Source organism: Anarrhichthys ocellatus, unplaced genomic scaffold, assembly GCF_004355925.1.
Source record: "Anarrhichthys ocellatus isolate YVR2014 unplaced genomic scaffold, GSC_Weel_1.0 scaffold35, whole genome shotgun sequence".
Lineage (NCBI taxonomy): Eukaryota > Metazoa > Chordata > Actinopteri > Perciformes > Anarhichadidae > Anarrhichthys > Anarrhichthys ocellatus.
Genome location: NW_022280065.1, coordinates 2510234 through 2535138, shown reverse-complemented (window position 1 = coordinate 2535138; position 24905 = coordinate 2510234). Strand labels below are relative to the sequence as shown.

General features: G+C 46.1%; 1 protein-coding gene across 1 annotated transcript in view; it reads left to right on the top strand.

Moving 5' to 3' along the window:
- The window catches only part of efna3a (ephrin-A3a), a 55813-nt gene extending 31145 nt beyond the window's left edge, over positions 1–24668 (top strand). Inside the window, exons 2-5 of the mRNA XM_031866403.1 lie at positions 15835–16136; positions 16409–16474; positions 18062–18139; positions 23989–24668. Of these exons, the coding sequence (XP_031722263.1) occupies positions 15835–16136; positions 16409–16474; positions 18062–18139; positions 23989–24107 (565 nt within the window). The 3' untranslated portion in view covers positions 24108–24668. The remainder of the gene's footprint in view (positions 1–15834; positions 16137–16408; positions 16475–18061; positions 18140–23988) is intronic.
- Positions 24669–24905: the final 237 nt, after the last annotated feature.

Genomic DNA, 24905 nt, shown 5'->3' with positions numbered 1-24905 from the left:
GCAGCAGGAGCAGCCAAAGTGCGTTCTTCTAATGTCATCCCGTGGCCGTCCTCCAGCTAAAAGCCAGCGGCTTGCTCCCCTCCACACTCCTCCCCCAATGTCACCTTTCCTCCCTCCAATTTTTACTTTCTCCTCCTCAAACGCCTCCTTCTCCTCCTCCTCTCCCTCCCTCTCTTTCTCTCTCTCTCTCTGTTTGTCATTTTTCATCATCTGTCCGTGTTTGCTAATCTCCGTCCTTTCTCTGCTCTCCGTCTCAATTCATCATCTCTACTTGGGTTTTGTGCTGAAGGTTACCGAGTCGCTGATGGAGAGAAGACGCCGAATAGACGGTCATAAAGACTGACAGGGAGGAAGGGAGGGAGGGAGGGGTTATCCTCTTATCTCTCTCTCTCTTTCCCTCTGTCTCTCTTTTCTCTGTGTTTTCTTCTCCCTCTATCTGCATCCCTCTCTTTCTTTCCCTCTCCCCCTCTCTGCACCACCTCTCCTGATCTCTGCCCCCTCCATCTGCTTGGTCCTGTCTTCTCTACCCCGACAACGCTCACCTCTCCCTCCCCTCCTCCCGCCTACTGACAGCCGTCAATTTCCGACAGACGGACACACTTCAGGGAAACGCCATGTGAATTGTGTGTCAGTTGGTTGTTTGCGCTTAATATGATGTGAAGCCTAGTTAGTGTGACCCTTGCACCAGGTCAACACTTGGTGAGCCGCGGGTTTTTACGAGTTGATTTGTGCATGTTGAATATGGTCGGATCACCTTGCTCTGTCATGCTTCAGCCCATACGAATGCAAAGCTACACACGCACACACACACACACACACACACACACAGCTCAGTACATTAGGCGGTTGCGAGTATTCTATCTTTACACACATATGGTCGCATTCAGAGCTCCTGTATGCCTCGCTTCACAGGCCGGCCGCATTACGCCCAGGAATCATGGCAAAGCGGCCTGCCGGTCGCTATCTGAAATTCTAATCACCGCTCGCAGACATTACTATTCCGCCTGTGCTCCCGCCGGCTGCCTGCACAGCGGCTAAGCTTTGCACAGAAGTTTTTGGTTAAACCGTGAAGGCCAAAGCCCATTTCATAACACCCACATTTGTATTACATATTGATAAACACAATCTGTGTGTTACTTTCTGCCCCCAATCTGCCGTCTCCCTCCTTCCCTCCCAGCCGGACTCCCATCACCTTGGCCTCCACCGGTCCAACTTCCAAACAAAGTCTTTGTCCCCCCCCAACATTCACGGCTCATTCAGCGGATCCGTTGCCTTTGTCATGAGCTATTTATGCATTTCACATCTTTTCTTAATAATCTCTCCTCTCATCTTTCAATTTTCCCTCCTTTGCCGCCCTCCGTCTCTGCATCCCTTTCTTCTGCCTCGCTTAAAGCGTTTCACCTCTCCGCTATCTTTATGCCTGGGCACACTCCCCCCACCCCGTTGGACTCAATTCTTATCTCCACCTCTATGTTCCTTCATCTCTTCTTTTTCTATCCTTCTTCTCTATCTTTCTGCCCAGCTACCGCTCGCATCCTCACTTCTCTGTGCCCTCTACCCCGCTCCCTCTCCGCTGAAATTAAACCCCGTTGGCGCGAGCCTGGCCCGACCACGTCTCCCACCGAGGCCCAGCCACACGGTCCCAAGAAACAGACCTTGAAAAACAAGATAAAGCACATCAAAACTGCAATGGGTTCAGCGCTCCATGGGCAGTGTATATTTTTGGATACCGTTTCCACATTTTTGCACTCAACCCCTCGCCCTGCTCCACCCAGTCTGTCTGTTTCTCTTGCTCCATCTGCCTCGCGCCGTCTCTCTCCCTCCCGTCCCTTCCTTCTCAGACAGACATTGTCGCAGTCTTGACAGTGAGGCGAGTCTGCAGTGATTAACATTGATTAAAGTGGCTAACGAGTCTCCTTCTCATTCTGTCGGTGTGTGTGTGTGTGTGTGTGTGTGTGTGTGTGTGCCTTAAGTGCCTTAAATGTTTGTGTTTGTGTGTGTGTGTGTGTGTTTTTGTGTTCAGAACGTGTCCATAAAGCTGTCACTCATCTGGGCCGGGTGTGAAGAAAGAGAAGCCCAGCTGTGACTGCTTACCAGTTGAGGAGGTGTCTGTGTGTTTAATGGGATAGTACACAAGCAAATACGTGTGTGCGCGTGTGTGTGTGTATATATGGTATACAGCGCACATGAAACACACTCACCGACTCAGCTGCCTGTTTAGCAGAGACTCTCATCCTTTGTTTTCCTGCCACATGGACCATTTTACCCACAGAACTGCACAGCGGGACGCAAACGCCCTGCAGCTTGATTCAGCTTCCAATCAAGTGACCGATCAAATCTGTCATTTTACTCCGAGAGCACATTGAGTGTGTCATGGTGTTTCATTATTTGAAAATGTGTTTTTGTTTTTTTGTTTTTTTATCTCCATGGATGTATTTGTTCACTTTATTGTACTGTTTGGTTTAGACGGCATCAATTCGGTACAAAATAAAGACGGGCATTTTTAGATAAGTTATTTTTTAAATCAATATTGGGATATTGATTTGAAGCTGATTTTATCAATATTTTATATTAGAATGGATACATATGTCACAGGGCTCCCAGTGATGAACCCTCAGAGAATGCACCTGACTCTGCAGTTACCCTCAGCTCTACAGAGCATTTCTAGCATCTTTGTTTTTGGTTTTTATGCCTCGCAACTTTCACGTCTTGTCTAATTAGCATTATTTCCAGTGGCAGCTGTTTTCTGCAAAAAACAAACACTGTACACTACAATCCCCACACCACATGGAAGACAAAGTGTGTGATATGTTGGTAACATTGAGCATTTACCAGCAAGCGAAGAAAGAGACCGATATATTTTCAGGAGATGGTGGAGACCAAAACAGAGATAAAACAAGAGTGAATATTGAATCCGCCAGATTGCCAGAAACTTCAAATGATTGCCAAAGTTGCTCTGTATCCGCTATAAAAGCCACTTTCACACGTTTGTATTAGGTGACAATAAGTTCTTATTGTGTTGAAAGATGGTAATGCTGCCAAGTGGCCAAAACCCAATTAATGCAGGTTAATAGATATTTATCAATCAAATATACATCACAATATGGTGAATGCATATAAAATCACATATAAAGTATTGGTGAGATTCAAGCATTAAGCTCTTAATGTGTTTAGTACAAGCTTCTATTTTTAGTGATTTTTGATTATAACCCGCACAATGAATCAAACTCACATATTTGTAAAACAATAAGATGATACATGAAGGGATTTCAATTTTTGCCCAGCCCTACTGTCAGCTGCATTTAAGCATAACAAATTGAAAAAAGGTGGCCTAGCTAGTGGAGAGATAAAGAAAAGCAGAGATTTTGCATGTGCTGTTTGTGCTATACGACCGAGGCAGGATTGCGCGAGTTGATTTAGTGTTGTATGATACCTGAGCACAGCAGCTCGAGCTGTAACCCTCCCGGCTGAGGCCGAGTAGGCTGGGTGAGCCTTTGAGGCACACAGATTCACATCCGACACGGCTGCCTGAGCCATAAGAACAACTCCATGAATTATGAAAGGGCACAAGCCCATCGCTGGGCCGCTCTGAGAGGGGAAGAGATGGAGGGAGAGATAACTACGCATTGTAGATGGACAGGAAGATAGTGTGGAGTGAAGCAAAGTGGAAAAAAATGAGGGAGAGAAAGATGCACTGGCACACGAGAGAGGGAGATAAAGTGTGCATGTGTAGTGGAGTGAGAGAGTGTTTGTTTTGGAGTGAGGAAAGAAGTGTGTGTGTGTGTGTGTGTGTGTGTGTGTGTGCGCGCGCACTGGTCTTTGTGTGAATTTTTGCCTTGTCTGTGTATGTCAGTAAGATTGACGCTGCATTGTTCCTCAATCTAACCAGCTGCGTAACTACGCCATTGGATTTAGGCTGATCACTTGGTCCACAAAGGCAACGTCTTCACACAGACATAACATACACCACACAGGCTTTGTTCCAGCCCCTTCAAACCGTTTCCACTGCGGAGGTGTGACAGCACGCCAGGCGGGGATCTGCTGCCCACCATTTCCAAACCGCGGCAGAAAACAGAGGAGAGACGGAGCGGGGGGATTGTTTTTTATTTATTTTTTACACCAATTATCTGATGTGTGATCTGTGGGCCTCCCTGCCCGCCATGCGCAGCATCTGGTTTATTCTGTCTTTTAATCTTTCTAGTAATCTTTTTGCCACTGCTGAGCCGGTGTCACAGCAGTGAACTCCAAGATGAGGCAATTCCATTAGGAGATGGCATGAGGCGGCATTCATTAAGGCCCCGGCCAGAAGCTGCGCCACATATCGAACAGAGGCAGGTGGGGTTGGGCGGGGGGGAGGGGGGCGTTTGAATTTGATTTGACTCCTCGGGATAATGTAGGCCTATTGTGCCTCATCACAAAGTTGTTCCAGAAAGGGGATTTCCGTATTCAGGAGGAGGCTTTGTGGCTACAGAGAGGCATCATCGTGTGGTGAAACATCCCTCTCTCTCTCTGTTCCAGGCCTTTCTCATCGGAGCCTGCTCAGTGCTCAATGCTCTCTGCTGTCCACTCAAATCTCCTATCCTATCAGAAAACGGTGCGAACACGAAGCATTTCAGCATCCGGTCCTCCCAGCTGTGGTGTTAGAAGAATTGTCCTGAAGAAGTAAACAAGCTGAAAGATGGCTCGCCTCTGCGGGGATGTCTCACGTCGAAGCGCTTACACAACGCTCCCCTCTTTATCTCCTCCCTTACATAAGTGCCTATATGCACCGGCAACCTTCACAATTCAGGGCCTTGGGAGACGGAGAGTGATGGAAGGTTGAGGAAAGATAGAGCGGGAGGCGAAAGGAAGTATAAAAGAAAACACAAAAGGCAGAGAGAGAATGGAAGTTAAGGGGGGGGGGGGGACTACGAAGGTTGATGCGGAGGATATCGAGAGGAGCGAGCAAACGTGGGCTGCGTTCAGTCAATTATTCAGATAGACAGGTTCGTCGTACCCAGGGAGCTGCTTTGAACATGCCTGCCCGGCATCACCTGCTAATGGGCCACAGATTGACATGCTACCTGAGCAGACCCCCCCAGGTGGAACCTGTAAATAATTACTCCATGACCACTCTGCTGTGCGAGCTGGAGGGTTGTTTGCGCAAAGAAAAGAGGATGTGTTTTAAAAGGGGCGACGGGTTATTTTAAGAAAGTGGGTGAATTATTCACGGAGGCCCGCGTCGAAGTGTTTCGCGCATTTGTGCGTCTGTATGTTCGCCGTGTTCGGAGAGATCGCGAGCTGGGAAATAATGTAGCGCGAGAGTGTTTATTGGCTAAACGCCGTGTGCACGTTGATTGTATTTGGCCTCGGTCATAGGGGAGTGTGTTCCTTTCTTGCTTTGACGTTTCTCAAAGTGTGTGAGCGAGTGTGTGTGGTGGTCTTTAGGGGGGGCTGCGGTTGCCATGGCTCGGAGATAAAAGAGCAGATTATTCTACTTGGCGCTCCACATTAGGGTTGGCACTGGCTGAATATCGTCCAGTCTAAATCTGACCCAGAACTACTTTCCTTCATCTTTCTCTCTTGCTTTCCACCTCTCCCTCTCTCCCGCTCTCCCTCCCTCCCTCCTGTCTTTGTTCTCTTCCCTCTCTCCCTTCGTTCTGACTGAGAGAGGGATATGTGTGCCAGCCCAGACCAGGGGCTTAAACACTGAGGTTGTTTTCTTTTGAAAGTGAACACCCTACTGTGGTTGACTTCCTGTGAGAGCAGCCGAACTTCAAAGCTTGCATACCGCACTCTGCAGAGATAATAGCAGTGGCTGAGTTTTCTCATGGCGCGCAGGCATCTCTGCGGATTTACGCTTGTGTCATATTTTATTGGTGGTTATTATTATTGTGGTTATTTCCTGTTCAGTGTTGCCCTGGATTAGAATTTGCAGAATTTGTCCATTTCTTCTTTTAGGTCCATGAGCTGTTTGTGAACCTGTGAGTCCTCCTTTTTTCTCTGTCAGTGGTCAGACAGTTGGAGGTGGGCGAGATAAGCACTTTGTTTTTGGACATGGCCACGGCGGGCCAGCGGGAGAGCCTGGCACCCTCGCCAAGGACGTGTGCTGTGGAGAATTCATCTTGACGAGAGCTTCTTTTGTGTGTCACAGCCCCTCTGCTATCTCGCTCTCTGTCTCTGTGCGTCTGACGCCGTCTCTCTCTCTGAGGCCAGCACCCGGACAAAATACTAACTGGTGTGTTCTCAAAGGTGATGTGTCCGGTCTGTGACAGAAAGGGGGCGGCTGCATTTGGCCTTGATTGCCACAATGTGTCCACACCTCCGCTCAGAATCTATTCCAAGGGAAAGGATATTGATTGCTTATGTCGATTGTCCAGCTTCAGGCTCATTTCAGCTACTCCAAGAATGTATTGTCTAATAGCAGATTTATTAGATAAGGTGTGAGACAGAGCAGGCTGCGTCCTTGATTAAGGTTGTGAAGATTTATTATTCCCTTTTTGCCCGTTTTACACTTTTTGTGTAATTTGCTCATGATTCACCACTTTCCATACTGCAGCAGGCTCCATATGGGCATCAGGTCCATTAGGTGAAGGGACTTATCAGATGTTTAGCCGAATAGCAAACAGAAATATACGGAAAGAGTTAGGGTAGGAGGGGAAAAATCAATTCAACTAAGGATTAAGATTCTGAATCGATCCTAAAGAGTAATCCTAACCCCCAAGTCAAAGTTGTGTCAAGCGTTATTGGTTGATTTGGTGAAAAATCTCACAAAATCCCTCTTTTACCGTGTTAGTTTGTGTGAAATTGGCTCATTTGTGAGAGAAAAGGCAGCTAGCCAAAGCCGAGCCATTTTATTCATGCGACAGCCAACATGTCTATTATTGATACAGTATAACGTGCTCTTCGTGGAGCCACTGAGAATTAAGAAATGCCTCATTTAATTTCAGTAAAAAGTAATATTTCAAATATAATAACTCATTAATCATATACACTCTTGTGCTACTTGAATTGGCACCCCTGTATATTGAATCGTGACAGAGAATCAAAAAAGAGTTGAATCGTTGAATATGGTTATATATGGTTTTTAAATTACTTTTGCTTTGACAGAAACGATGCTGATTTTCAGTTTTTTTTAATCATAAATACTTTTTCAATGGGATTGATTTCATTTTGAAAAGGGTTTGATTTAATAAAAGGTACTAATTTGTCTCCAAAAAGGCAAAATTGAAATGTTTTGCGAAAAAAAGAGCAACCTCTCTATCCTGTTGTAATTTAGAGAACCCCGTCATCAGAACACGTCAAACTCAATCTCGTTTGAAGTAACCCGGGTCGGTACGGTCCATTATCCATGCATGAATGCTGGAGCTTCTCGGGAGAACAGGCTGTGTCGGATGAAGGAGAGAGGAGAGAATGAGCTGTGCTTTTTCATGATCTTAGGATCTTAGGAAGCTGGATAAATAGTGAACGAGAGGCAGGAGGAAGGCTGTGTGTGAGGCAGCAAATGAGCAGTGAGCTCGCAGATGTGGGCAATGGGGCCTTTAATGGCGAGGTACAATTACAGCGTCACCTTGAGAGAGGTGGACCCTTGTTATCGCGCCTCGTCGCAGGATACAGCCTAATCACACCACGAGCTCAGCAGGGACGGATGGCTTCTGGTCGTGACCGCGGTCTGACATCGCCTCATCATACCTCTGAAGACTTCCTGCCAATCGGAGAAGAGGGGTTCCCATTGTCTTTTCTCTCGTGTGTGTGTGTGTGTGTGTGTGTGTGTGTGTGTGTGTGTGTGTGTGTGTGTGTGTGTCATCCATCCAATTTCTACATGATTAGATTTTTGGACATTGCAGAGACCGTGGCGCATATATGTTTCGGCCACTCTAAAATCTATCAAAATATGGGGTTTAATTGACGGATACGGGTGCTCAGTAAAGTGTAGGCCGCATCGCTGCCAGTCCGAGTTGCCACACCAATGCAAAGCCCAAAGAACAGGCAGCAACTACCGCCAGCAAAGCATTCCCAAGTGCTCCTTGGAAACGATTCACTGTAATAAAAGAAAAAAAAAAAAAGACCACTGTTACATTTATTATATGCAGTCTAGTTGGAGGACAGCCACGGTTTCATATTCACATTGTCATCCATATTTCTGTTTGATATTTAAACTTCCTCTGTGGATGTCTAGAAAGTAAAGAGCAGTTTAAGCCACAAAGATTAATCAATGGAATTTATGCCGGATCATATTTCCTCTGAACGAGCTGGCAGCGGCCCATAATGCTTTGCAAGTGATTTAATCAGATGTTGGCACCGTGGCGACGGTGTGATTATGGTGAGCATGATCAGTTCTGTTTCCCTCACTGCAACAATTCAAATAAGGGAGCCCATTGAGCCAACGAGCAAACACAAAGTGCTCTGTGCGGCGGGCCGATGTCTCCAGACTCCTCTCAGCAGATCTGCGTCGACCCGCGACCAACAAGCGGCTCTCCTATTGTTTTGTTTCAAGGGCCTGTGGAGGTAAAACATTCCTCTATTTCCACAAGAAAAACAATGAAAAATGCATCTCAGCAACAAATATAACTGTGCATCACATAGTAGAGGAAAAATTGTGAGGATCTGCTGATTTTTCTTTGTTTTGTATCATTGTTTTTTTTTATGTATTTAAGGTTTTGACTGCTGGTCAGACAAAGCAATTTGAAGGAGATTCGGGATATTTGACAGACAAAAATATGCATTGATTAACAGAAAACGTATAACGGAGAGATGAAGCCCTTCTGTCAGGTTTTTTCTTTCTGAATTGCTCTCTTGTGACCCCTATATGGTGGGCCTAAACCCCCAGATTGGGATTGTTGTGCGTGTTTGCAGTCAATGCTGATTTAACCACCAGCCGAGTGTGGAGTCTTGACTCATCTCTGCATCATCTCCCCCCCACCCCCCACCACCACCAGCTTGGACTATCAATCCTGGGGTGCTGCCAGAAATGCTGTGTTCCTTAATATGTGACACAGCATGCCCCTCTCATGCATTCGCCTCAGATAAGTTGGCTAATACTTTACATTTCTGAACGGGCCCCTCCAGCTCCTTCCCACCTACTTCACTAACGGCACGCCCGGAGCGAGGCTGGGGGAGACGGAGACACCAAGCAACTGAACTGCAGCGCGGAATAGTGAGCAGGTAGTCCGACCTTTAACCGAAAGATCCATTTCTCAGCCTCTGTGTCGGCGCGCTGCTGGATGCTGTTCTTTAGCTGAGGCAGCACTGTGACCTCCCACCGAGAGAGGAAAGCAAAGAGAGTCCGCTTATAGGAGATCAATAAAATATCACTTTTAAAGCTGAAATCCATAACTTTCTGCATGTTCAAACAACAGCAGCAATTGAGCGTTAAAACGCTGCTCACATGAAGCTCGTTCACCTCGCTGTTGTTGGCACGCAGTGTGAATGTCACGACATCAACCCAGATGTACGAGTTACTGAAGTGATTCCTTCATTTAAACGGCACACTGTGGCTGTGGTGACAAATGAGATTCATTTTTTTAACAATCGTACTTTTACACCGTACGGTTTTTGTGAGCCTCGGCCTGCTGTAAAGATGACCGCCTTGGAAAGGTAATTGCTGTCAAGGTGTCCTTGGGCAAGACTTGTAATTTCTTATAGCAGAACTATATTCTGCAGGTGAGGTAGATGTGCGGGATAGCTCCCAGGGTGCGGGTTTCTGTAAATGTTAAAAAACCGTTATTGCAGAGCTTCCCTGAATTAGATAAAGGCCAGGAAAGGAATGTGGCAGAGCTTCTGGAACGAGGGAGGCAAAGGTGCGAGGGCCGGGGGAGGTTTATACAGCAACGGGTAAATATAAAAAAGGTAATGTTCCCCAATCTCTGGGTTAGAGTGGACAGAGGTTTGCAGAGAGAACCGGTGGATGACTCCCAGTGGTCTAATAGTAATGGAGGAGAGTTGCAGCGTTTGCCTCTTCCCACTGACTGGCTCAGCACTTGTTTCCCCTTCAACCCTCCATTTTGGATCGAAACGTTGTAAACTGGGCCGTTAATTGCGGCGTTAACTCAATCAGTGACGACTCACAGGAGATGTTGTGATTGATTGTGTGTGTGTGTGTGTGTGCGTGTGTGTGTACGCTCGCATGCATGTCTGATTGTTTGTCTGTGTCCCTTTTGTGCGCACGTGTGCGTGCACAAGTAATGAGTTTTGGTGCTGAGGTACAGAGAAAAAACAGCAGAGCCCAGCTCGTCCCCGCCAGGGGACTCGATTGGAGGAGTCCTGCCGGTAGTAAACAGATGATTGGTGAACAGCTTTTAAGTCACGCCATTTAGCGCATCGGTAGTTTATCCTCCTGACGAGGCTGGTGTTGATTACCCCAGAGAGTGTGTCTTTAAGGTCGTCAATGAGGATGCCGCGCTGACCTCATCTGTGCTGAGAGCAGCTTTCTGACAGTGACGCTGTTGAGATACTCAGCAAGTACAAGATCTGAACGTCATTACATTAATAACAAGTTTAATGAACTAACTTTTCATGGCAGCCATCTTGGAAAGCAGTAATGACTGACAATGCAGACATCAAAAAACACAGAGTGCTGTCAATCAGGCTGGCATTACTTACTGTTGCTGCGGTCTGTGAAGGCGAGGAGAGAGTTTATGCCAAAGTCGATTCTTTAAATTGAATCGTGGCTCCACGGGTGTTGTCTTTGACACAGAAAAGCACATAAAGGAAGTTGGAGGACAAATCTTTTGTATCTTTGTTAGGAAAATCTGGCCAAATAAAAGTGTGGGAGGTAATAAAAAAATGCTTTTCAACAGTTATCTGGCTTTCATTTCCCAGAAGGCACCTATGATGTTATTCCATAAAAGCAAGCCCGTAAAAGTTGCTGATATTTGCAAAGTAAACTAACGGAGTCATTTTATTATTTACAGTAGGTACACTCGCTAAAAGCTTAACATTTAAAACACTTTGGCACAAACACACATGGACGAGTCAGCACACCTGACTAAATGCATGTTTGGGAAGAAGTAAGCCGAGGACTGGATAAACAAGACTCGATTAAACCGCCCGAGTTGTGTGAGAGATTGTAAACGGATGTTTTGATATAGATTTGCTGTCGCTAAACGCGTCCCCCAGTTACTTCAATTCATCAAAACCTTTCTCCGTTCTTGTATTCTCCATCCATGGTGGAGTTATTAGGGAGAAAAACATTTTCTTCAAGGATTCAATGTAACGCGAGGTGAGTTACAGAAATACAAATCACCTCTTTAGGGGCAAAGTATTCCTTTTAATACCTGAAGAGTTGAAACCCAGTGTTTTATTTATTTTTTCTCCAGTCAGAAGCCATTACCGTCTACTGCAAGGTTGGACTATGTTTGTCAAAAGCAACAACTTGTCTCTTCCAGCTGTTTTTAATGGATTTTTGAAAACAGTTGGAGCCTCTGGCAGTAATGTAGGGCGAAGCTGCAGCAGAACAAACAGCACTACCTCCAGACTGTGAAGAATACCTTGGTGGGTTTACACTTTTCATATCCATTCACGTCACTGAACAAAAAGCAAAAAAGTGCAGTTCCACTGCTATTATATTCCTTGAAAGTCAGTGCGGCTTATTCTTCTGCTTTGATGCTATCCAGCAAAATTACTATTCCGAAAAATGACAGAGGACATGGATTTGTTTTTGTATTTAGCTCAGTGAAGCAAAACAAAAATAAATGATCGACACCACTCATATCGGGGAAAGTGAGGGAAATATTTCCTTGTAATTCCTCACTTTTGTTACTCACAACAGATTATTTATGGTTGTGTTTTTTACTCCAAGAATTATAGATTTTCTGTAGCTGTAGGAGAAGTGTCTTTAGCTGTGGCGCTACCTCACCATTGTTATTTATTGATACCGCCGGTATTCTCCAAAGGACTCTTTTTAGCGCAGATGTGAAAGGTGCAGTGTTGCTATCTTTGTCCCCCCCCCTCCCCCAGCTATCTGCCTCCCCTGGCAGTCTTCACCCGCTTGTGCAGCCTTTACTAACTAGCTGTGCACTCCCACTCATAGGAAAATGATGATGAGACAGCAAAAGCGGCGCAGAGACAATGCACAGCGGAGAGAGAGAGGAAGGGAGTTGGATGGAGGGGAGCGGGCTGCAGGAAACCGAGAGAATGAGAGCCATCGCTCTTTTCTTTTCTTTATGCACTTTTACCACACATATGTTCATCCTCGGGGAGCACTATGTCTCTGTCTTTCTTTCTGCGCCTCTCTCTTTGTTCTCATCATTCAACGCATTTTCCTTCCTCGCCTACCCCCCCCCCCCCCCAACATTGTATGTTATTAAGTCTCCCCTCACCCCCCTTCCACTCTTTCTGCTCTCCTCCCTCCGTCCCTCTCTGCCCTGCAACCTTTCTGTCTTGTGCCGCTAAGTGGACTGCTTATATAACGGGGTCCACCTAGAGGGACTCCTCTCACCCAGCCAGCCTCTTCTTCTCACTCCACCCTTTTAGTCTCCTGCTTTTTTTTCTCTCTCTCTCTCTCTCTCTCTCTCTCTCTCTCTCTCTCTCTCTCTTTCTCTTTCTCTTCTGCACCACTGTACCTTCTCTTCTTCCTCCAGAGTTGTTTTTTCCTCCTCCTCTTCCTTTCTTCCCCTGCTTCTCCTACAGCTGACTTTACAATTGGAACGAATGATCTTCGTGCTGTGTCGCTGCGTCTGCTGAGGCTCAGTGATAACCAAAACAGTCCGCAGTAAAGGAACAGGGTCGTTTGTCCAGGGTTCAAACAATTGGTTACAACAATTTTAATGATTGATTCGTTATTACTGAAGTTATTTAACAAGCAAAAATAATGAAACACATCCCAAGTGTGATGCTGAAATGTGAGGATTTTCTTCTTTCTTTCAGTCTTTACACTATGACTTGAATACCTTTGGGTTTTGGACTGTGATTAAACACAACAAACCAATTGAAGAGGTCACTTTTGGCTCTGTGAGATTGTAACTGTCATTTTTAACTATTTCATGACATTTTAAAAACTAAACGCTAAATAGATTCATCAAAAAAATATATTTATTGATAAAGAAACTGATCATGGCAGCCCTAGATTCACCCCCACCTAGGACACTCAAGCCACATGAATGCGCCAAATAAAGTGTCCTCTTCATCCATAAATACTATAGAGTGCTCAGACACAGTCTTCCTCCTGCTCTTGCTTCCTTGCATTCAGCTCCTCTCGCTCGCCGACGTCCTCTCACCTATTTCTCAATGACTGCATCACACTCTGACTTTTTACACGCCACCCGCATCCAGGATTCTCCTCACGGCGCCTTTTCATATTCAACACAGCCTCTTTCTCCCACTTTCATCTTCGGTCTATCTGCTTACCATTCTCTCTATCCCACACCCATTGTACCGCTTTATCTATCTCTGCCCAACCCCCCCGAATCTCAAACTTCCTCCCCTCCTCCTCCACCACCAACCCCCCCTCTCTAAATATAGTCCCTTTGAAGCATAGCTGTGTTGTCTCTTCCCGCAACACTGCAAAACAAAAGTCTGTCATCTGACATCTAAGCAGCGGGGATAGAAAGCACAGATAAGATTGATGGCCCCAAAAAGAGCAGTGGTTAAGAGAACTGATCTTCATCTGCCTGTGTAAACGAAGGGAAGGGGTGATGGGATGAGAAGGAGGATGGGAGTGGAGGAGAGGATCCAGGAAAAAAAAAGCAACGGTTGTAAAACCACAGAGAGAAAGATGGCGAGATGAAAAAGAGAGAGAGAGGGAGAGAGAGGGAGGTGCTGTGACATTTCTGATCCACATTTTGTAATTGAATAAAAATCTCTCTGGAGGCCTGACCTAGTAAGGTGTGCATGTGTGCGCATTAAAGTGTGAGCCACTGTGTGTGTGTGTGTGTGTGTGTGTAGGAACAACATATACACAGGGAGGGATTGTTGTGTGTATGTGTGTGCTCCTCTGTGTTTGTGTGTAACAGAAAACGTGTAAGAAAGGAGACAACCAGGAGAGGAAGAAAGTGCAGAGGTTTGCTTTCCCAACACAAGACGGCACCATACCTCCACCTAGTGGTGCAAATGAGTCATTACAGCGGCTGTTGACACACGTTACACATCACTGCAGCCAAGGACAATTCCCATCTCATCAGCTCACCTGCAGGAGCCCTTCTAATGACTTCTACTTTGTCTAATTACAGATTGTGTAATTTACATAATAAGTATATACTTAGTATTACAAACAGTGAAGATCGCAGCGTGGCAGCCGAGTGCGAAATCATATCACATCATCATCCCAGTTGTTCAGTGAGGAGCCTTGATTCAGGGTTACTGTACTGTCGTGTACATCTCACACACACACACACACACACACACACACTCAACCTCAGAGTGGCCTTCCTCACTAGCCTAGTCGTCCATCAGCGACGGTTGCCAGGGGAGCTTGGGCCATCATACGTACCGAGTGCAGGCCGGTTCCCCCGCGGCCAGAGCATACATCGCCCCTGACAGGATCTCCTTCCGCCTCAGTGACCCGGCTTGTGGCTGGGGGCGGAGACAGGAGTGCAGATTATCATTCTCAGCAGCGTTCTCAGCACTCGCCACAAGGCGTTTAGTGTGGAAATGTGTGTTGTTATATGCAGGGGGGGAGAGGGCGTTAATGTGCGCTGAGGGAGAAGTCTGCTCCTCTCTGGCCTCTTTGTTTTGCTTTTACGTTGAGAATTTGCGGCTTTTCTCTTTTTGTAAATGAAATAACTTTGGGGTTTTGGCGTGACATCATCGTGGGCTTTGGAGACTTGTGGTTTTCACTATTTGATGATGTTTTATGGACTGAAGACGTGTGTGTGGGATTTAGGGCGATTTATTGGCCGAAACTGAATTCATTATTCATCTCAGCTCAGCAGTGTGTGTCAAGTTGTTCATTGTGATGATAGTATATGGTGACCATGTGCTATTGTATTGTAAATGTTGTTGTAGGAAGTTTTGGGGACAATACCATTTGTTACACTGATTTGGTGTGATTTGGATTTTATATTCTCAAGTTGATCAAAATGATCAAAAAAACCTCTAAAATACCTTCTGGAGATTCTTCTGCGATTGCACGGTGAGCACTTCTGTTTTGTAATCTGCTCAGAAACCCCCACATTGTCCATATACCTGGGAAAGCCTCTGAATGGCCAAGGTCTCTATTTTGTGGTAGTAACGTTTCATCAGGCTGTCACTATCCTAGAGGTCACAACAGGTCACTTTATACAGTGACATGAAGTTTAAAAAGAATGCTCTCACTGTGTGAAACGGCTACTATGGTGACTAACGTCATCACACATGAATACAAATGGGCTCATTGGATCCACACGAGTCTCAGCTTTCCAGTCAAACCCCATTTATGCAATTCCAAGACTGTTTAGGGACCCCAGTATGCAGAAATATTCAAATACCCATTCAAAAAACACATTTATACCGCATGCAAACAACTGCATGGTTTTATCATAAAGTCTGCAAAGAGGAGACTCGTGGGTCCAAGGGGACCCCTCCGAAAATCGCCTACATTTTGCCTATGCTTTGAGTCCCTTCTCGACAAGATGGCATAACATATTTGGTATCAATGGATTCATCAGGTCGTCTAGTTTCATATAATAACAGTATCTTCACTCCAACTGCCAGCCTGCAATCCCGCGGGTCTCAGAGGGTCCACAACAAGTTGCAGTTTTATGGGGTGGTATGTGCGGGACTATTTAAGTGATTTTCCAGTGTCTGCTTGCCTGGCAGCCTCAGGCTGATGATAAGGCTCCAAACATTTTTTTTTTTTTTTACCAGATAATAAAAAACAATTTATTATTTGCGGCCCTAGTTACTTATCCTCATTTCTTCCTTCTTTTTCTCATTCAGGCTACGGAGGGAAGGCTACACGGTGCAGGTCAGCGTCAATGACTACCTGGACATCTACTGCCCGCACTACAACACCAGCCAGCGGGGGACGTTGGAGCGCACCGTGGCCGAGCAGTACATCCTCTACATGGTCAGCTACCGCGGCTACCGCACCTGCGACCCCCAGCTGGGCTTCAAGCGCTGGGAGTGCAACCGGCCCCACGCGCCCCACGCCCCCATCAAGTTCTCTGAGAAGTTCCAGCGCTACAGCGCCTTCTCGCTGGGCTACGAGTTCAACGTGGGTCAGGAGTACTACTACATCTGTGAGTCAGGCCAGCAGACACTGGTTCATTGTGATGGATGGGGGAGAAAAGCCTGAGAGTGCTGAGCAGCCAGTATTTTAATATCGTCTCCTCAGCTGCTGTCACCCACATGTATTGATGGCATGTGGGTGTTGCTAATAGATTCTGGAAGTTCGGCCGAGGACAGGCGGCTGCTCAGCTGCAGAGCTGCAGTTTGCACAGCTGATTGTCGAGGGCGGTGTGGCCTGCAGAGGGCACAAGGTTGACGTGTGTGTGTTTGCTCTCTGTTTTAGCCACGCCCACCCACCACCACGGCCACAGCTGCCTGAGACTGAGGGTCTACGTCTGCTGCTCCACCGGTGAGACGAAACAGCTCCCTCTTACCTCGTTTCAAACCATTTCCTCACTTCATCTCCACTTTCTCCTCCCCTCGTATGTCTTTGCATCGCCCCGAACACACCGAGACAGACAGAGAGACAGAAGAAGTAAGATCTGACAGTCTGGTCTCAGAGAGAGGCTTTTACTGCCGCGCGGTTTTGATGATGGCGTCTTTTCCCTCGGAGCGGCGCTTCAAGAGTGACGGCTTAATGTTATTCTCCGTCTCAGTGCTATTACAATAATGCTCTATCGCTCCCTGTGAACGACATGCTCTCATGAAGCCGTACAAAAGATGTAAAGGAGGGAAACTGATTCAGCTGCGAGATTCAGCTCTCTCTCTCTCTCACTCCCCATCCCTCTCTCCTCTAGCTCTCTTGACCACCCCCCCTCCTCCTTCCTCTCCCCCACTGTCTATATCTCTTCTGTTCTCTTTCTGACTCTCTGATGCTTGCTGCCCTGTATAGTGTGTGTGTTATTTTTACCCTGGTAGCCTGCTCTCTCCCCTGCAGGCCTTTGATCAGGGAGCCTGCTGCCCAAAGCCTCCCCCCTCTCCTCTAACCTTGTCAGCTCTAATACATCCCACACTCAGGCCAGTGTCAGCCCCTGTGTACACATCACCTTAACACCCTCCCCTCCCCATCCCAGTGTCACGGCTAATCTATTGATGTGTCCACCACGCCTCCGTCTGCTTCTGTGCGTGTTTGTGTGTGCATCGCCGTGTGTGTTCGAGGTGTATGAGTTCGGTCGTGTGTGTGTGTGTGTGTGTGTGTGTGTGTGTGTGTGTGTGTGTGTCTGCACATGGTAGTTTGCCGGCCGTAAATCTTATTATTATTATTATTATTATTATTGTGTGCATTGGTGCATTTAGTCTAGTTTACGATCCACAACCTTTACTCAGCAAGGTCATTTTAACAGCTTGCTATCAGGAAGCTGTTGATTTCAGCCGCCTCCAGACAGTTTTCATTTGTCTCTGCGTGTCTCCCACCTTAACCCGTACCAGACTTTAAGATAAGGAAGAGATGTGTGAATATTCATGACATATGCTTTACATCTGCAAAGAGCTGCGACTTGATTGCCGCCAGCTTTCTATGTAAATTCTCCGTAAATGCTATTTCATCCTTCTCACCGTGCATCAGAATCACAGCTTCACTTAAACACACATATTTAGTTGGAAAATAAAAAAGACGCGTACACATCGACAAACCCACACATCTTTCATTCATGGTTAATTTGTCAATGCGGTCTGAATGTAATTCTGTGTCTAGACGAACGGCAAATGTGAAAATGATTTCTGTCCACCGGTTCAGAATGCTTTTAATCTTTAGATGTCTGGATCCTCAGCCCAGGATTTCATCATGCTTTCTCCGTGGCAAGGGCACAACTGCTCCATGTTCTGCTATATCCGTGTACAATTAAGTGGTGCCTAAAAATGCACATTTCACCCAGTCTTGTCATTTTAATGGCGTGTTTTCTCTCCCTGTCTGTCCTCCCTCTCTCCATCCTCTGCTTTCTATTCCTCCCTCTTCTGTCTTTCCCGTCTCCGTGTGTATATGTGGTGTGTTTCTCAGTTTCCCAGGCAGATGATGACTCCAGTCAGACCTCTCCCGACTACACAGTCAGGCCAAACATCAAAATACACAACATCGGTGAGTGACTCTGAGTCGCTGAAAAAATGCAACAGCAGCCAAATTGCCAGATGCTGGTCAATATTTGGCTGTGGCTGCACAGCTTGATTTGTGTCCCAATCCTTGTGGAAAGGCACCAACCATTTGTTGGTTTTTTGTTTCATGTTTACCAAGAGAATATCCACAGGCCATAACTGGTTGATGAGTAAACACATTATTTTCTGTGTAAGATCACAAATATGTAAACAAATGACGACACTTAACCCAACAGCAGACCCATGAACTATTACTCAATACTCAGCATAGCAGATACACAAAGATAAGTTTGAATTAAACCAGAAATACCAACAAAAGACAAAAGCTTTATTCCTTACAATGACACACACACACACACACACAGCAAAACCTCCACAAGGTCAGTAGATGTCTTGTAAGTAACGAAAGGTCCTAAAGAGAAAGCATGTCAGCGAGCAAGTCGATTGTGCAGCTGAGTGGTTACATAAACCCTCTATTTTTCTTTCTCACAAAAGCCTCTTGCCGGGAATCATTTAGTGTGCTTGTTTCTGGGAGCTGTGGGCAGTCTGTGACGAGGGCTGAGACAGTGTGACCTGCCTGAGATAGAAACTGAGACCAGCAGAGACGGAGCGTAGAGAGCTCTCGAGCTCATCAGCAACGAGTACCTTCAGAGAGAGAGAGAGAGAGAGAGAGAGAGAGAGAGGGCAGAAAAGAGAGACGGACAGGGGGGGGGGTGAGGGAGAGACACGGTGAGACAGAGAAAGTCAGTGGGATGAAAGACAAGAAGGAGGCAGTGAGAGAGAAATGCGGCGGGAGAAAGCCTGACAGAAAGAGGGACAGATAAGCCAGAGAGAGCGAGAGAGAGAGAAAACCAGAGTGGGGGCAGAGAACGGGGGGTGCAGAGAGAAGGGGCAGAGGAAGAAAGAAAGCTCAGTGGTGGGCGAATTGCTCAGCAGTAACTCAGGCTCGAGCTTACGTAGAATTTAATATAGAAGAAACACACACACACACACACACACTGGCATGGAATCATAAAAAAACATAGCCTCGAGCATTATGATGCATTTTGCTGAATACATTTGGAGGAATAACAAAAATCAGGACACACAGATTTATGCACACACACACACACACACACTCGGGGAGAACTCGTAGCCCTGATGGCCCTGCTGACCGCTGGACACCCACTCTCTGACTCACCCTCAGGACCAGACCAGCCCACAGACTGGCTTAGCATCAACACATCTCTCCCTCTCGCTCCACATATGTTTGGACTTGCTGTCAGCCTCTTTACTTTATTATTAGCTTTGCTTCTACGTCACACGTTCCTTATTTAACAAGGTGTTTGGAGGATAATCCCTCAGGTCTTGTTTTTTGTAGTTACGCCCATTGTACCAATGGGTAATAGCATGGCTGTTAAAGCTACTGTGGGGAACTTGCAACTGGTTTAATACTGATGCCTCTATTTGACCTACATAAGTAAACAAGACCGCCAGAGAGAGGATTTGCTGTTTCTATATCGTTATTCTTAATGCTTGTAATTGATGCCACCGGGCCTGATGCCGCGCAAACGCAAATGAAATCATGCAGGTTCACCAGAAACTCCCTCAGCTCTGACTCCAGCGGGGCCTCTGGCAGACCCAGACCCGGCTTCCCGGCAGTCGGAGCTCCGGCGGGAGGTGAATAGCTTACCTGCCTGGCATCAGCGTCTCTTCTCCTCCGACCAGGAGCAGAGCTTTGCCTCGCTGCCCCTCCGGTCCCTGCTGGGAGCCAACCCACACTGCTAAAGACCCAGCTGGGCCCTCTGGAGGGAAGGGAGGCCCGGGAGAACCAGAACAGGACTGAGCGGGGCTGACTGTCGTACCCCTGCTGCAGTAAAATGGTGCTTGGAAACACTACCGCTATTGTCCACAGGGACCGACGCAATCAACACAATAAGTTCCTCTCAATAGCTTTCAGTTAGTTGCTGAGATCTGGAAACACGGTGACATTGCTGAAGTCCGACAGGGCAAGAAACACAAGCGGTAAGATGATTTAAACAAATCCTCGGATCAGCCAAACTTACTTGGAAGTAGAGGCCAAAGATATTTCTCAAGCTGTCTGCTGTAATCATCACAGTTTATCATTTGTGAAAACGAGACGCTGCCACCATTGGCAATCTGTGTGCCAGCAGTGCTTGTGAATCACTTTTGTGAAATGAGACGCTGTTGGCTTGTTTACAACCTGCCGGATCGCTTGTCTTTGTTGTCCCATTAGAAAGTGTTTCCATATCTCAGCAATTACTTTGGTGAGCCCGCTATGTAACATAAACTACAGAAGCAAGACCCAGGTTGTAATAAAGCAGAATCATCCTTTAAATGTGAATTGAGTTGATTTACCTTTGTTATGATTTTAGTTCTCTAAACCCTGTCAAACACACATCTGTTCTATATCGCAGAAGAGCTGAGATTTGCGATGGTAGAGCGTCTCATAACGAACGGCTTGTTGCCACAAATGTGCTACAAGAGTTCAGCATCAGCCTTGCTGCTTGAATTAATCATAACCTTATAGTTTCCTGCAGCAAAGCTTAGTACACTCTGTTGTGCATTCTTCCAACTGTGACTTGCCCTTAAACACTGTCCTCCTACAGAGAGTGTCTGCAGCAGTAGGAGGGTTAAAGCCTGCCACATAAATAAGGTAGTGGACCGGAAAATGCAACAATAAATAGATCATTTTAAGATGCATGAATAGGCACGGGCACCCAAGACTCCTCTGTTCCGAGTGGCTTGTTATGTGCAGATTTTCTCAAAATCAGTGGTAAGATATACTTGTGATGCACTGTGCAAACCAAAACGCTTCATCCAACATGTGCAGTCTGTACACTTCGGCCAATTCACAAAGAATGGATTGCAGCCGCTGATAGCGCCGTAAATTGCGCGTCATTTGCAATCGCTTAAGATCTATTACATACAATATGTGTAAATAATGGGTACATATTCCATACAGTACATACAATATTACAGAGCAAACCAAGTTTTGCAAGTGCAAAGCCAGAGTGCAATTTGCCCTTTTTCTGCATTTTATTGCAACTGCCTTTGTGCCAAGAACACAGTTGGCAGAAGACACAAAGACAAAGGAAATGTTCAGACAACGAGCTGACTGACGAGGCGTCCCTCAAACCTTCAGGCAAACAATTTGAGCGTGACTGTGAGAAATCATTTGTCAATTAGTCAGTGCTGTTTTCAAATGCATAACTTCAGACTGCAAAATAATACTAATTGTAATGATTTGTATTCACAGAGCTCCTTTCAGGCCGTAATTTCAATGTGCTTTCCAAAGTGAGGGAATTCAAAACCATAAGTAGGGACAATTGCACGAGGTAAATTACTTATTAATAGAACACAGTTTATAAATGTGCTTCACTTTGTTGCCACCAACTCTCTGAAGAGGCTAATAATTTCGCTTTAACTGCGTGTTAGCGCTGATCTTTGTTAATTGGACTGTTGTTTTCAAAGGGAAAGCCAAATGTGTGCATATGACCTCATTTAGATACGCGCAAATAGCACAGGAGCACCGAGACGCTATTTGCTTATTAGCGCGCTTATTGGTGCTCTTTGAGAATGAAGCGGATTATTTTTGGTCTCATTTGTGCAAAGTTAGCGGCTGTAAAGGCCGCTCAAAATCACTGGTTCAAAAACATGTTGGAGGTGCAGCCTCCTAGCCATTTTCAGTATGGGGTGGGGGGTTATTTTGTTGTGTTTGTGTCAGTAAGGAGCGATGTATCCATCATGGTATTTTAAATTGGCAAGAAAGCCACCGTAGCGGTTGGCAGGTGCAATTAAGTTTAGTGTTTTCCTAGACATTCAAATACAGTTTCATAGTAAAGAGTTGTTTGTTCTGTTTTTCTGGGAGTAGCTCCAGGCAGCTGTGAGGCAAGATGGCATTTAGGCACGTGTTAGCCAGTTGAATGGCCTCCACACTCTCACACCTCCCCCACCGACCCCTAGAGCTGTAACCGTGCTCGATGGGTCCGTCGCCTCATGCAGTTCACGCGTCGCTGCGAGTCTACCATCGTCGCGGCGTAGCTGGCACGAGGACTTATCAGACCAGACAGCCTGCCTCCCACTCATCGACTGCCTGAGAGCCGATGCTTCTTATCTCACTGTAAATGCCTTGGGCGGTTCACCGTGGACAGGAGAGCTGCCCCGCCTGTTGTTATACCCCATACAGACGAGACTGCACAAGATTGCGCGCTCGGAAAATTGATTGCTGTATCCCACAATTGTACTGTGATGTTCGCTGTCATACTGTGGATAACTTGTTATGGCCCGAGGCGCTTGACGTCCCCCACATTCATCTTCCAAGGGCGGCCTCCTTGAATAGCGAGGGCTTTTGAAGAGCTGCATCCTGTGCAGCTTTCTGATTGTCGAAGCTCTTGGCGCCCACAAATAAAGTCTGCACCATCACACGAAATGAATCGGTTCACAACGAACGCGAAGCAACCGTCGAAAGGGAGTCGTGGCTGCATTGTGTAAAAATAATAGGAGAGCTCACCTCTTCTGCCGGGACGGGGCGTCTCCTCTTCTGGTCACTGAGTTTACATTTTATTATCTCTGGTGAAATCTTTTTCTGGAGAGACAGACTGGGTGGTAAGGTGACCTGTGGCTCCACCTGAGGCAATGCTGCTTTATACTTTCCCTCTTCGCCGACTGTGTTCCATTTGAGTTCACCCCGGTGCGCCGCGGTGTGAATGTCAGTGTTGTGTGTCATCGGCACAGACGGACGCCTCGTGTTTGCAAGAGCCGCACACGACCAGGACAAACGCAGAGCGGTCGGATGGTTGACTCTCAGACAGAGACAGCCACAACACAATTCCGTACATTCATCAAACATCGAGCTGTTGTCTCTATCTGTTATCTCTTATCACACCCCGTGTTTCTCACTTGTAGACAATTACTGTCTTCATTATATTTAGCAAACCCCGCGCAAGGCTTCCACATCACGGCGAAACAGCTTTTTGAAGACACCTTGCCTCCTCAATTTGATATATTTCCTGTTGAAAGCCACTTTGATTGGTTGGAAAACAACATGCCGGCTGCAACTTTTACACACCGGGACATTATGATGACAACATAATAAAGTGAAAGTAATGGGGTTTTGATAGACAAACACAAGATTGTTGTCGGTGTTTGGGCACAATTTGTCAAAGTGCAGCTTTCTTCTGCACTTAGTTGGATTACTTTATTGAAAAACACATCTCAATGCAGCCAGCGCTGGTTGTTCCTATAGTTGTGTAAGCAACAGAGCTCTGTTTGGTTCCTTTGGCTTCATTTTGGCATGTAATAACCCTCTAGATATAATGGGAAACATTATGTCGAGACGGAGCATAATGGCTCAGTTTAATCCACTTTTTACATTATTAGAAAATGTGTTCTCCCAGCTCTTTCTGCATTTTTCCCCTCCGGCTAATGTTCTGTTGTGTCTAATCAATAGCGAGGCCATAGTAATTTGGTTTGATTGAAATCCCGCTCGGATAAAAACATCATTAGTGTGAAAAGAAGAGTATGTGACAAAAAAAAAAGCCAGATCAGAAATAAAAGTGTTTTTAAAGTTTCATCCCGCAGGAGAAATGGCCATATGTAGCAGTGCTGATGATAATTGGTGGTTTGATAATTGCATCATGTCTTTTTCTCTGCATATGTTAAAGCACAATTAGCATGCATCACACGTTGCCTTTAGATTGATGAATTAATAATGTAGTAATGGTTCGTTTCCCTCTGTCTGGTGCACACCATCTCTCTCTCTCTCTTTCACACTCGCGTTCCTCTCTTTTTCTCACTTTCTCATTTTCTCTTTCTGTGACTTTTTTTCTCCAGATGAATTTAACCCCGAAGTTCCCAAACTGGAGAAAAGCGTCAGCGGCAGCAGCCCCTCACGGGACCGCCTTCTTCTCACCGTGGCGATGCTGCTCGTGTCTGCCGTCCTTTTGTCCTAGCGACTTGTCACCGCAGGTGACACTTCATGCAAAGCTGGGACCGCCTTGTCCGACGGGCTTTGTGTCCACCAAGTTTTTGTTGAGAGAGTTGGCAGAAAACACAGACGGAGGTAGAATAGGGGTGCAACAGAACCACAATCAAAAGGACACGGAAATAAAAAAAAAACTTGAACTTCACTTAACTAGACTTTTAAAATAGGAGAGGCCTTTTTGCTGTTATATTTACACCAGTGCATTTTGACACTCCATGTGTTGTTGGATCGTCATCGTCATTTCATGCAGGTGCGACTTCCGTGCCGCTGTCATGCCTGTCAGCCAACAGGCGAGTGAGAAAGTGGACTTCTAATGAGTTGGATATTGTAGCATGGATGTAAAAAAAACACCTGAGGAATTTAAGCCGCACTGTCTTTTGACTATACGCTTTGAAGAAATGTGGACTTTGCAGTGGATTTTTTTTAGTCCTTTGTTACCACGGATCGAGTATGCCGATGGATAGAACTCAATTTAGATGTAGTAAAGAGCAAGCTGGACTCTGGAACTGTACGGATCTCACCTGGGCCGTACAGGATATTTATGTAATCGGTCAGCGATGAGAACTGCTGCCATTATCCTGGACATTGAAGAATGTTTTCACACCGGTGCGTTGGAGCTGCTGCTTATAAGAGCCCGATGTGTTTCTCAAGAAAAGGGAAAGCCTTTGTGAGGATATCCACAGGCCTTTTCAAGAATCCATTTTCAGCCGACATCAAAAATACCCCTGGCTTTTGTGAGATACAGATGCAAAGCCCGCGTTTCTTA